Source organism: Monodelphis domestica, chromosome 1 (assembly GCF_027887165.1).
Source record: "Monodelphis domestica isolate mMonDom1 chromosome 1, mMonDom1.pri, whole genome shotgun sequence".
Lineage (NCBI taxonomy): Eukaryota > Metazoa > Chordata > Mammalia > Didelphimorphia > Didelphidae > Monodelphis > Monodelphis domestica.
In genome coordinates, this window is record NC_077227.1 from 234921903 (window position 1) to 234934675 (window position 12773).

At 35.7% G+C, this 12773-nt stretch overlaps 1 protein-coding gene across 2 annotated transcripts in view; it reads left to right on the plus strand.

Moving 5' to 3' along the window:
• The first annotated feature begins 419 nt into the window (after nt 1-419).
• Nucleotides 420-12773, plus strand: part of LOC100019605 (galactocerebrosidase-like) — a 126669-nt gene continuing 114315 nt past the window's right edge. The window contains exon 1 of one of the 2 annotated variants that reach the window (XM_056810579.1): nt 420-833. In XM_056810579.1, the coding sequence (XP_056666557.1) occupies nt 696-833 (138 nt within the window). In that variant the 5' untranslated portion in view covers nt 420-695. Of the gene's footprint in view, nt 834-1091; nt 1230-12773 lie in introns of those variants that run through there. The other variant, XM_056810580.1, reaches the window with a different exon arrangement.

Consider the following 12773-nt stretch of genomic DNA (forward strand, 5'->3'; position numbering starts at 1 on the left):
TTACAGAAAGCCCAAGAGGTGTTTGTGATATTGAAAGAGGAATTACAGCAGGAAGGACAGAATAATTCCTAGAAAGAAAGGATGGAGCAATCAATTTGGGAGGTCTTCAGAGGCTACGTATGCCCTCCTTATATAGCTGTGGAAAAGTAGAACACTTGAAAGAGGATTGTCCCAAACAACTGAGAGAGCAAAAGATTCTCTCTCATAGAGATTGAAGACTAATGTGCTACCCATAAGGGCTAAGTCTTGCAAAGTAAAACTTATTATGACTGGGTTAAAAGGAAAGATTTTTCCTGTTCCCACCACCCAACAAATAGTAGTTAAATATGAGCAAGAGAAATTATGAGGGCAATTACAATTTGCAGAGAAAGAATCTCTAGATCCTATAAGATGGGACTCAGAGGGAGAAGAGAAATTCTCAGAGTTGAAGAGGGTTTTACAGTCCGACTCAAGGATAATAAAGTATGAATCTGGTTAGAGAAAAATGACCTAGTTCTGAGAAAAGATTATGAAAAAGAAGGAATGGATATGCTGGAATTGATGAAAACAAAGAGGCTCTGATGAATAGAGGGACCCTCCTAGAGGTCTGGTCAGCCCGAACCTGTGGATTATATGCATGCCAGAACAGTTGACAGGAGTCAACCAAACCAGTGAACAAAATTTTACTTGAACACTCTGTGCCTAAATATGAGATAATGAAGACACTGACTTTGATTAGACTCATTTTGCAACCAGGGGGTTGTTTAATGCGAAGCTTTACAAGTAAACTGACTGGTGACCCCTCCATCCTCCTTGGGAGTGTGAAGAAAACGTGGACTATTATATGTACCTGGGTAAAATATTTATGTGTTGTTTGTCCTTCATAAGATGTAAGTCTGTATATCCTGTGAGCACATAAGGGGGATTGGGGAAAAAACCTCTAAGTGATTTTGAGGTAACTCTGTCTCTCACTCCCCCATCATTTCAGAAAGTGAGGAAGTTGACAGACCAGAGAATGTGTTTAAGAAATTCAAAAGGAAAAACTTTGGTGAGAATTTTTGGGCTTCTTGAACTCTGAGGTAATTTAACTAAGTAAAAAAAGGAACTTTGCCCTCTGCTTTATAGAAGACAGGCAGGAAGAATATGTTCAACATTTTCCCTCTTCCCTCTTCAGCTGGACACTGAATGGGAAGAGAAAAATTAGGACAAGAGAAAGGAGATTTGATGCCATGATTGGATTTTCTTAGATGGTATTGATTTTAAGATCTATCTTTCTATCTATCTATCTATCTATCTATCTATCTATCTATCTATCTATCTATCTATCTATCTATCTCTATGTATATGAGGTTTTGGAAAATGACTGAAACGTACTTGTGGAATTAAGTGAAATGAATATAAAGTGTTGCAAATTGTCTATCAGCTGTATAAGATTCTAGAGAGTTTTTTAAGCTGTATTAATTGCATGATGAGAGGATTGTCTATTCTCACTAAGATGTTTGGACATTCAAAATGTTTGATATTTCAGTAAAATGAAATTGGGATCTTGTTTTTTTTTTAATCAATGTAATGGGTAGTCAGTCTGACAGAAAGAGTTTTTGCTTTAAAGAAGCAAGTAAAAGGCAAACTCCTAATTTGTGTTGACTGTTTAATGAATATGAGTTCAATAAAATGAGTGTAAAGTATATAAAAATTCAATATTAGCTTAATAGAAGAAAATACGTAATTTTAAGAAGATTCTGTATGATCTACATTTTGGGCATTTACAAATTAGAATGTGAAGATATTATTTTAATATATATGTGTTGTTAAGCTAAGCAACAAGTGAAAATGTAATGAACAGTGGGGAAGAAGTTTTAAAATCATAGATTTCAAATGGAACAGATATTAACAATTTGGAATATTGTTAAATGATTAATGATTTTTGTAACTGATTGGCATATATTGTTACCAATATATATACCTTGGGCAAGAATAATTTCATGAGTTGGAATGTAAACATGTTTTTAAATACAATTTGTTAAAATGTAATTCTGTTGGACCACAAATGATTCATGAATTTATGCTATAAACTAAATTAATATCTGAGGTGAATGGGATAAGACATTATGTAAAGATATGATATGTAATTTATGTATGTGAATGATGCAATTGATAGGAAAAATAATAATCAGGGCTCTTCTGAGTCACTAATGGCAGGTAACAGAATAATTGGTGGATGTTAAGCTTAGTGATGGTAAAGGTAAGATGCAGTGGGGTAAAAAAGAGGACTGTCGAAAAAGCATATGAAAGACATAAGATGTTGGAGACCTTAATTAGGATATGGGGTCTCTTTTCTTTTAAATCCTTATCTTCTGTCTTAGAATCAATACTTGGTGTTGGTTCTAAGTCAGAAGAGTGGTAAAGGATAGACAATGGGGGTTAAGTGATTTGCCCAGGGTTACACAGCTAGGTAGTATCTGAGGCCAAATTTGAACCGAGGACCTCCCATCTCTGGACTTGACTCTCAATCCATTGAGCCATCCAGTTGCCCCCTATGGGTTCTCTTTATGAAAGCCAGAAGGCAGACTTGTTGGGTGTTCAAGCATGTAGAACTTAAGGAAAATATTGAATATAATTATCTTTTAAGAAGAGGTTTGAGGGGGAAAAGAGTAGATATTTAGAGATTAAGTGAGTTTAAGCAACTAATTATTTTGTCTCTCCCTCTTACCAAGCAGGGGCAAGCATTATGGTCCTGAGTATTCTCAGGGGGAAGTAAATACATTGTAATAGGCAAGGATAAAACAGGAACAAGTCCAGGACAAGGAACACAGAGGACATTTCTTTATCTCTGAGGATGTAAAAGAATAGGATGTTCTTTTTGTATATTTTTCTGTTCTTTCCTTTAACTTATCTCCCTTCAGTATTCCTGAAACTTAACAAAATGATTCTGAGAACTTGATTGAGTATTGCCAAAATTCTTGAGAGTAATAATGCTTACAGACAACACTCATTTAACAATTTAAGATGTGGTATATGTGTTAAAAATCAAGATTCATTACTTTACAGTCGCATGAACTTAATACCTAAACTTTTTTTTAGCTTTAAGAAAAAATGATTTTCTTTTTTTAAGTTTTGGAACTTTTAATTAAATTAATTAATTTAGAATATTTTTCCATGGTTACAAAATTCTTGTTCTTTCCCTCCCCTACCCCCTATAGCTGACACACAATTCCACTGGGTTTTACATGTGCCATTGATCAAGAACTATTTCCATATTATTGATATTTGCACTAGCATGATCATTTAGAGTCTACATCCCCAATCATATCCCCATCAACCCATGTGATCAAGGAACTGTTTTTCTTCTGTGTTTATATTCCCATAATTCTTCCTCTGAATGTAGATAGTGTTCCTTCTCATAAAACTCTAATTAGGTCTCTCAGAATTATCTTGGATCATTGCATTGCTGCTAGTAGAGAAGTCCATTATGTTCGATTGTACCATAGTGTATCAGTCTCTGTGTACATTGTTCCCCTGGTTCTGCTCCTTTCATTCTGCATCAATTCCTGGAGTTCCAGTTCACATGGAATTCCTCCAGTTTATTATTCCTTTGAGCACAACAGTATTCCATCACCAACATATACCACAATTTGTTCAGCCATTCCCCAAAAGAAGGATATCCCCTCATTTTTCAATTTTTTGCCACCACAAAGAGTGCAGCTATGAATATTTTGGTATAAGTCTTTCCCTATTATCTCTTTGGGGTACAAACCCAGCAATGTTATGGATGGATCAAAGGGTAGGCAGTCTTTTAGCATCCTTTGGGCATAGCTCTAAATTGCCCTCCAGAATGGTTGGATCAATTTACAACTCCACCAGCAATGCATTAATGTCCCAACTTTGCCATCTCTCCTCCAACATGTATTACTTTGGTGGTACCTCAGAGTTGTTTTGATTTGCATTTCCTGATTATAAGAGATTTAGAATACTTTTTCATGTGCTTATTAATAGTTTTGATTTCTTTATCTGAAAATTGCGTATTCATGTCCCTTGCCCATTTATCAATTGGGGAATGGCTTGATTTTTTTTGTACAATTGATTTAGCTCCTTATAAATTTGAGTGATTAGACCTTTGTCAGAGGTTTTTGTTATAAAGATTTTTTCCCCAATTTGTTGCTTCCATTCTAATTTTGGTTGCATTGGTTTTGTTTGTATAAAACCTTTTTAATTTAATGTAATGAAAATAATTTATTTTACATTTTGTAATATTTTCTAATTCTTGCTTGATCTTAAAATCTTTCCTTTCCCAAAAATATAACAGGTATGCTATTCTGAGTTCACCTAATTTACTTATTTATATTTATATTTATTTTTAATTTAATTTTAATTTTAATTTAATTTTATTAATTTATTAAATTAAATTTATTAATTTATTATTTTTATATTTCATATTATTTTTATTTTATATTTTAGATATTATTTTTATATTATTATTATATTAATTAATTAAATTAATTTTAATTTTAATTATATTTAATAATTCACTTCCTTCTTTATATTCAAATCATTCACCCATTTTGAGTTTATCTTGGAGTAGGGTGTGACATGTTGATCTAAATCTAATCTCTCCTAAACTGTTTTCCAATTTTTCCAGCAGTTTTTGTCAAATAGTGGATTTTTGTCCCAAAAGCTGAGATCTTTGGGTTTATCAATGCTGAGGTTACTTACCCCAAGTCTATTCCACTGATCCTTCCTTCTGTCTCTTAGCCAGTACCATATTGTTTTGATGACCACTGCTTTATAGTACAGTTTGAGATCTGGTATTGTTAGGCCACTTTCCTTCACATTTTTTTCCATTACTTCCCTTGATATTCATGATCTTTTGTTCTTCCAAATGAACCTTGTTATACTTTTTTCTTTCTAATTCAGTAAAAAAGTTTTTTGGTAGTTTGATGGATATGGCACTAAATAAGCAATTCGTTTGGATAGGATTGTCATTTTTAATATATGAGCTTGTCCTATCCATGAGCAATTAGTACTTTTCCAGTTATTTAGATCTAGTTTTAATTGTGTGTAAAGTGCTTTGTAGTTGTGTTCATATAGTTCCTGTGTTTATCTTGGAAGATAGATTCCCAAGTATTTTATATTGTTTAGGGTGATTTTAAATGGAATTTCTCTTTCTAATTCTGGCTGCTGAGATGTGATGGAACTAAATAGAAATGTTGATGATTTATGTGGATTTATTTTGTATCCTATGACTTTGCTAAAGTTGTTGATTATTTTAACTAGCTTTTTAGTTGATTCTCTAGGATTCTTTAAGTAGACCATCATGTCATCGGAAAAGAGTGATAACTTGGTCTCCTCATTGCCTGTTTTAATACCTTCAATTTCTTTTTCTTCTCTACTTGCTACTGCTAGTGTTTTCTAGTACAATGTTAAATAATAGAGGTGATAATGGGCATCCTTGTTTCACTTCTGATCTTATTGGGAATGCTTCTAATTTATCCCCATTGCAGATGATACTTATTGATGGTTTTAGATATATACTGTTTATTATTTTTAGGGTTCCTATTCCTATACTTTCTAGTGTTTTCAATAGGAATGAATCCTGTGTTTTGTCAAAGGCTTTTTCTGCATCTATTGAGATAATCATGTGATTTTTGTCAAATTGCTTGTTAATATGGTCAATTATGTGGATGGTTTTCCTAATATTGAACCATCCTTGCATTCCTGGCATAAATTCCACCTGATCATAATGAATAACCCCCATGATCACTTGCTGGAGTCTTTTTGTTAGTATTCTATTTAAGATTTTTGCATCTATGTTCATTAAGGAGATTGGTCCATAGCAGGGGTCTCCAAATTTTTTATACAGGGAGCCAGTTCACTGTCCCTCAGATCATTGGAGGGCCAAACCATAAAAGAAAAAAAACTATGAATAAATCCCTATGCACACTTCACATATCCTATTTTAAAGTAAAAAAAAAAAATGGGAACAAATACAAAATTTAAAATAAAGAACAAGTAAATTTAAATCAACAAACTGACCAATATTTCAATGGGAACTATGGCCCTGCTTTTGGCTAATGAGATGGTCAATGTCTGGTTCCATATTTGTCACTGCTAGCCATAACAAGTAATTCAAGTGTGCATCAGTTAGTCTAGATCTGGTTGGAGATTTCAGATGTTTCATTCTGGAAAAAGTTGATTCATAGACATAAGAGCTGCCAAAGATGATTGCCATTTTGAGTGCATGGTTCCTGAGATTAGGATATGTCTCAGAGGGGAGAGATGCATAGAAATTAGCCAAGCTGTTTGACTTGAATGAATCTTTCAGAGAGTCACAATTCTGCAGTTCAGCCAGTTCCATTTGGTAAATTGTATCCACATTTTCAATGTCAATAGAAAATGGGTTACAGAAAAGCTGTATGTCCTATTCATGAAGATGAAGCTCTTTAAATCTGAATTGGAACTCCTTTTGCAACTTTTCCAGTGGATCCACACATGTTTCTTTTAGGAATACAATCAAGGGTTTTTCTTCTAATAGATTTTGAGTTAAGGGGAGATGGCATAAATTGTCCTCCTTCACTTGTTTGATAAGGAGGCCTAATTTTACTTCAAATGCTTTCACATGTGATTGCATATCACAGATGAGCTTCCCTTTTCCTTGAAACAGCACATTGAAACCTTTGAGTAGCTCTGTTACATCTGTCAGAAAGACAAGATGCCATTTCCATTCTGTATCACTGAGCTCTGGTACTTCTTTGTTTTTTGAAAGCATAAAAGCTGTAATCTGTGGAAGTAAGTCCTAGAAATGTCTCAAAACTCTCCCTCGACTCAGCCAACGGGCTTCTGTGTGGTACAGAACAATCTTCATAGGCAAAATTTAGCTCAGACAGAAATTCCTGAAATTGTCTGTGGTTTAGTGGATTAGCTCTAATGAATTTAACACAAGATACCACAATTTTCATAACAGAGTCCCACTGCAATGATTTACTGCATAACAGTGCTTGTTGGTGGATGAGGCAGTGTATGGCTATTGAATGAGAATGGTTACATTTGTCCATCTCTTGGTTAATGTGCGCAATTACTCCTTTCTTAGACTTCACCGTGATAAGAGCACCATCAGTTGTCACATTGGCTAGTTTAGCCCAGTCCAGCTCCAAATCCTTCACAGTTTGGAAAATATTTTCATAGATATCCTCTCCTGTAGTTGTTCCTTTGATGCTTTGCAGTGCAGCAATTTCTTCCATGACTTTGTAATTATTATTCGTCCCACGAATAAAAATTAGAAGTTGTGCAGAATCATGAACATCATTGCTGTCGTCGAGTGCCAAGGAAAAATAGAAATGTTTCCTTGCAGAGTTTTTCAAATACTGATGCAAATTGTTTCCCATTTTTTTCAATCCTTCGTGTAATTGTAGGTCCTGAAAGACTAACTGTACTAATTAAGTTTGCCTTTTCTGGACACATCTCTTTGGCAGCAGAAAGAAGGCACTCTTTAACAAATTCTCCCTCCATGAATGGTCTGCCAGTGCATGCTATTAGCTTCACAACTTGAAAACTTGCTCACAGTGATGAAATATTTAGCTGCTTCTGCTTCACAAAATTATTTTGCTGATTTGTCAATATATTTTTCAGTTTTAATATTTTATCTTCTCTCACATCTCTGACCAAACAATCATATCTTTCTTTATGTTGAGTTTGACAGTGTCAACACAAATTGTATTCTTTGAACACAGACACTATATTATGGCATATCAAAACACACAGCTCTTTCCTTGTACTGTATGAAAAAGTAATCATAAATCCACTGTTCTTTGAATATCCTACACTCCAAGGCAATTTTTCTCTTTCTTGATGTCATTGTTTCCTAGGGATTCCAAATTGCTATTAGTAAAATACATATATATAGATATAGATATAGATATATAGATATAGATATATACACAGCCCTACAAAAACAATATACCAACAATAATTTTGCCCACACAGAGGCATCTGATCTGTGTCCATCAATGCAGCCTTCCTAGTCTACATCATTTCAGCCCCACTAGTGGCCATATTGGTGGAACTCCACTTTTACCTCAGGCTCACACTGGTGCTGTGGGGGAACCGGCACAATTACAGAGCCGGTTCCTCCACCACCTTTCCAGTTCACACTACCCTGTGTGAACCACACTGTGATCTGTGAACTCACACAGGAATCTGATCACATGGGTAAAACCCATGTGATCAGATTCCACGGCAGGAAAAAAGAAGGCATAGCAGTAGTATGTATCCTCTTGAAGTCTGTATTTATGGTTGTATGGATCTGTAATTATAGACCTTAATATGATAAACACATGCCTCACTTCCCCCACATAGTACAATGGCAAATATACTCCCCCAGATGCACAATATAATGGCCCCTATAATCTCCCTTTGCCCAAAAGTCTCTCCCAACATTACTACACAGTTCAATGGCCCCCATATTTCCCTCGATGTATATCTGTGTTAATTTCAAAATCTAGGGGAGAATCTAAAGGGAATATTTCTCTCAGGAGTCTTCCCTTATCGTGGGTCTCTGATGCTCAGGGTCACCTTTTCCTCAGCACTACAGGAATGCAAGGAAGGAAAAGAATTTTCCTGATTTCCTTTTGAGTTGTAACACTTCTGGAGTTTGGAATGTCCAGAGAGAATCCAGGGTCCCATGCCATTCTGATTCATTTGATTTTTGAGAGTTGAAAAATTCAATTCATCACTGAATTTTTCTTTTTCTGCTAGAGATTGCTATCTCTTGGTGCTATAAAAGAAAAGAATGTCATAATCTGAATATTATTTTTTCTTTATGTTTTTTCTCATCTGGGGGGATGTGAATATTCACTGCCTCTTTTGCCACTTTCTCAGCATTTATTTGAGTATTAGTACTTGACAGTAATCTTATCTAATATTTTAATATACTGTAAATGATCAAGAAATGGTCAGAGTACAGCTAGGTAGCTCAGTGGATTGAGAGCCAGGCCTAGGTTCAAATCTTAACTCAGATTCTTCCTAACTGTGTGGCGCTGGGCAAATTACTTAACCCCCATTGCCTAGCCCTTACCACTTGGAACCAATACTTAGTATTGATTCTAAGATGGAAGGCAAGGGTTTAAATAAAAAAGAGAGAAATTTTTGGAATGTAGATTAAAAGTTTGTAAAATTACAGAGTTGCTTCCCCCCCCCCCCCCCGCCATATTACATCTAAACAATTAACATTTTCATGAACTATGAAGGAACTACTGTAGACTCTAGAGAAGAATTTATCTCACTTTGTCTAAGGTGCCATATTAGTTCAATTTTGCAATTTCAGCAACATGCTCCAAGTTAATCATGCTGATTGTTCTTTCGTTTGTTCCTCCAACAGAAAATATATTGTGTTTCTCATGTACATGACTTAAGATGATGTGTCAGATGGTGAAAGTCTAATAAGAAGCTTTGAGGACTTGGTTTCAACTTCCTTATTTCTTCTATGTTGTGGTGTCTGGTTCTTTCTTTTTGTTATTATCTTCCTTCATCATATGTAACCACATCATCTTATGGTGTGTAATGTACTGTGTGTTCTTGAAAATGATTTTTGATAAGAAAAAATAGAAGGCAGTGAAATCAGCCTATTACTTAGACTATAGCCTGGGGGTAAGAGAATAAAGACCAAGTAGCTCCAGGTTTATATCCTAGTGGCAAAGATAACCAGGGAAGATAACTAAAGATCCAATAGATGCCCTTAGGAAATTTTGGAAAAAGAAATTTAGAAATAGGATAAGGGTGTAGATATAGTTACTCATATTGAAAAGGACTCTTTGGCTTCCCAGGGTGATGTGAAGGCATCTCTGGGTTTACCCAGCTACTCTCCTTCTCAGTGAAGAACTTAGAATCCAAATTATGGCATTAGGCAAATAACCAACAGAGAACACATAGGACAGTGTGAGCAAATAATAATGTAGAGACAATGTAGTTATGATAATTGAGTCTGTGGCAGTTAATGAAATCAGCACATTAGAAAATGTATAGAGAAAAGAGACAAGGGCCCATAAAGCTTTGGTTAGAGGATTTAACATAGGTGGAAATTCAGAAAATAAGACTGACAAGAAGCATTTAATGGGTAGAAGGAGAGTAGTGTTTCAAGAGCTGAGAGAAGAGTATCTAGAAGAAGAAAATGGCCAACCAAGCTCAAATGCTTTAGGAATATTGAAGATGAAGAACAAGTCCTTGGAGTGTCACTTGTGAAATAATTGATATTTTGACAGTTTCATTTGAGTGATTGGATGAGAAAATAAATTACCAAGCACATAAAATATTTAATAACATTTTGCCAAATCCAAGATGTCTAGGAGCTTGTCAATGATAGATATACTCTAGATTTAAAACCAGAAGTTATCTTACAGAGTAGAGAGCCCAACCCCACATTCCTCAGACTAGGAAAAAGGCTCAAAGAGGGAAATTGATCCAATATTACATGGTTAAGTAAGAAAGCAGGGGTGAATTCAAACCCATGTTACCTGATCCAGAGTCCTCCCCCCCCCTTATTACATAATTCTGATGCTTCTTTTTTATCCATTTTAACTGATGGATATTGCGAGTGAATGATGAGATGACTGTGGAAACAAAAATTTGAACTTCTTGGTATATTGATTTACTAAACAATGCAATTGCTCTTCAAATCAGGACTAGATCCCTTCCTCAGCTTAGTGCTGGACTCTGAATACAGGGGGAGACAGACTTTTATCAAATAAAGATAATTAACCAAATAAGGGCAACTAATTAAAAGGAAACAACACAACATTGGATAATCTGATGTTTAATTGGAGGAAAGTGTAGAGATTTTCAAAGTTGAGAGGAAGAGAATGAACAGATGTGATTCTCTTCAGAGAATTCAGAAAAAGAGTGTTCCACTTCTCCCAAGAGTCTGTATATAATCAAAGAAACATGGAAATAATAAGGGACTTATTAGTATGGAGCAAATTTTCAGATAAGACATATGGGCTGCTTGAAATGTGAAGTTGTGTGAAAACTTGCATCAATTTTAGGATTTGCTTAGATTTTTGCTGAACATGACCTATGTCCTTGCTGAAGGATCTCTAGACAACAAGAAAAGGTAGTCCAATTTCCTAGTCACACAGGGCTAGGTTCAAATAATGTAATAAAATTTTCTCCCAATTCCTACAATTGAATAAAATTTTCTCTGTCCTATATACAACACAAAAGTTGGACTAGATCTATAATTGAATAGAAGAGAACTGAGCTAGCTCCAGAACTGGGTCACAAGATTGCGTCAGTGTGGTTCACTTAATTCTCACAGTTAACCACTTGTTGTCCTAAACTCACTTCTGGATGAAGTCTCCTTATTTCATTTTCTCTCTTTAGGTTACTCTTAAATTCATTGTATCTATTTAGTCATAGTCTCTGTCCTGAGCTCAGTTCCAGGTTATGAACTGCCTAATGGACATTTTGAACTGGCTATCCTGCAATCATCTCAGATTTAATGTCTAAAACAAATCATTGTGTCCTGACAGATCCATAACGACACTTTGGGCCACTGAGGAAAAGCAGCAAAAAAGACAGGCCTGAACTTCCGTTCTGAAATCCTTTGGGAAAACCAGGTTTTGAGAGAACTACAATCCTTTGTTAGGAGCCAAAGTTAGCTCCAAGATAAGTTAGGTCATTCCCCAAGTGGGTTTCAGCAGTCTGGCCAGACTCCTCAGACAAGTAATATCTGCAAGCCCTAGCACTATTTTAGGCAAGAGACCTTCAAGCTGTATCTTCATAGACACAAGTATGCAAAAACCCTAAACCCTTTGTATTCTGTGTATGACAGAATTTACACCTGCTCAATTTCCCTCTCCTCACTCCATTGGCTCATTCTGATGTAACACTTATGAGTACTGATTGGCTTTCAATGATGTAATGCTTCTTTTGTAAAATCACATATATATTGGACCTATATGTTCAATAAAATTGAAATCTGTTTCTTGAAGCCCTGATTATCCCCTCGGGTCCATATAACTCAATCATTGGGGCTCTTGTGCTCTCTACTGTCTGTCTTTGTTTCTCTATCTCTCCTTGTGTGTGTGTGTGTGTGTGTGTGTGTGTGTGTGTGTGTGTGTGTGTGTCTGTCTGTCTGTCTGTCCTCTTTGGTTTCTCTGAGCTGGTTCTCAGAGAAGGCAGCAATTTTCTCCCTTTGGGCTGACTTATCAGAAGCAGCCCTCCACAATCCCCTCTATGAAATTCACTCTTATTCTGAATGTTTCTACTTATGTTGAGGATACCACAATTCTCCCAGTCATCCAGATTTGCAGCCTTTACCCCTTGATCTCTCTTACCCCATAAATCCAATTAGTTGTTAAATCTTGTTTCTCTACAACATCTTTTGTATCTGTGATCTTCTCTTTCAGGCCTGTGACATGTCATACCTGGATTTTTATAATAGCCTGCAGATTGGTTGTGTCAAAGTGATTTTTCCTAAGACATGGATCTGATCATATCCTCCCAGATCCTACCCTTTGACCCCCTCCCCTGCTCCCCCCAAATCAATAAACTCTAGTCGCTCTCTATCACTTCTAGGACTGAATAGAACCTATAACTTACATTGAGAGCTCTCACCTTTCTAGCCTTGTTACAAATTATGCCCCTCTTTCCACACATATAAGGTACAGGCATATTGGCCTTGTTGCTCCTCAAATACATTTCTTCTCCACTTTTTCCTTTATACTGGCCATCTCACATGCCTGGAGTGATCTCTCTTTATTTCCTCTTAGAATCCCTTGGAATCCTTCAAGATTCAGATCGTGTCA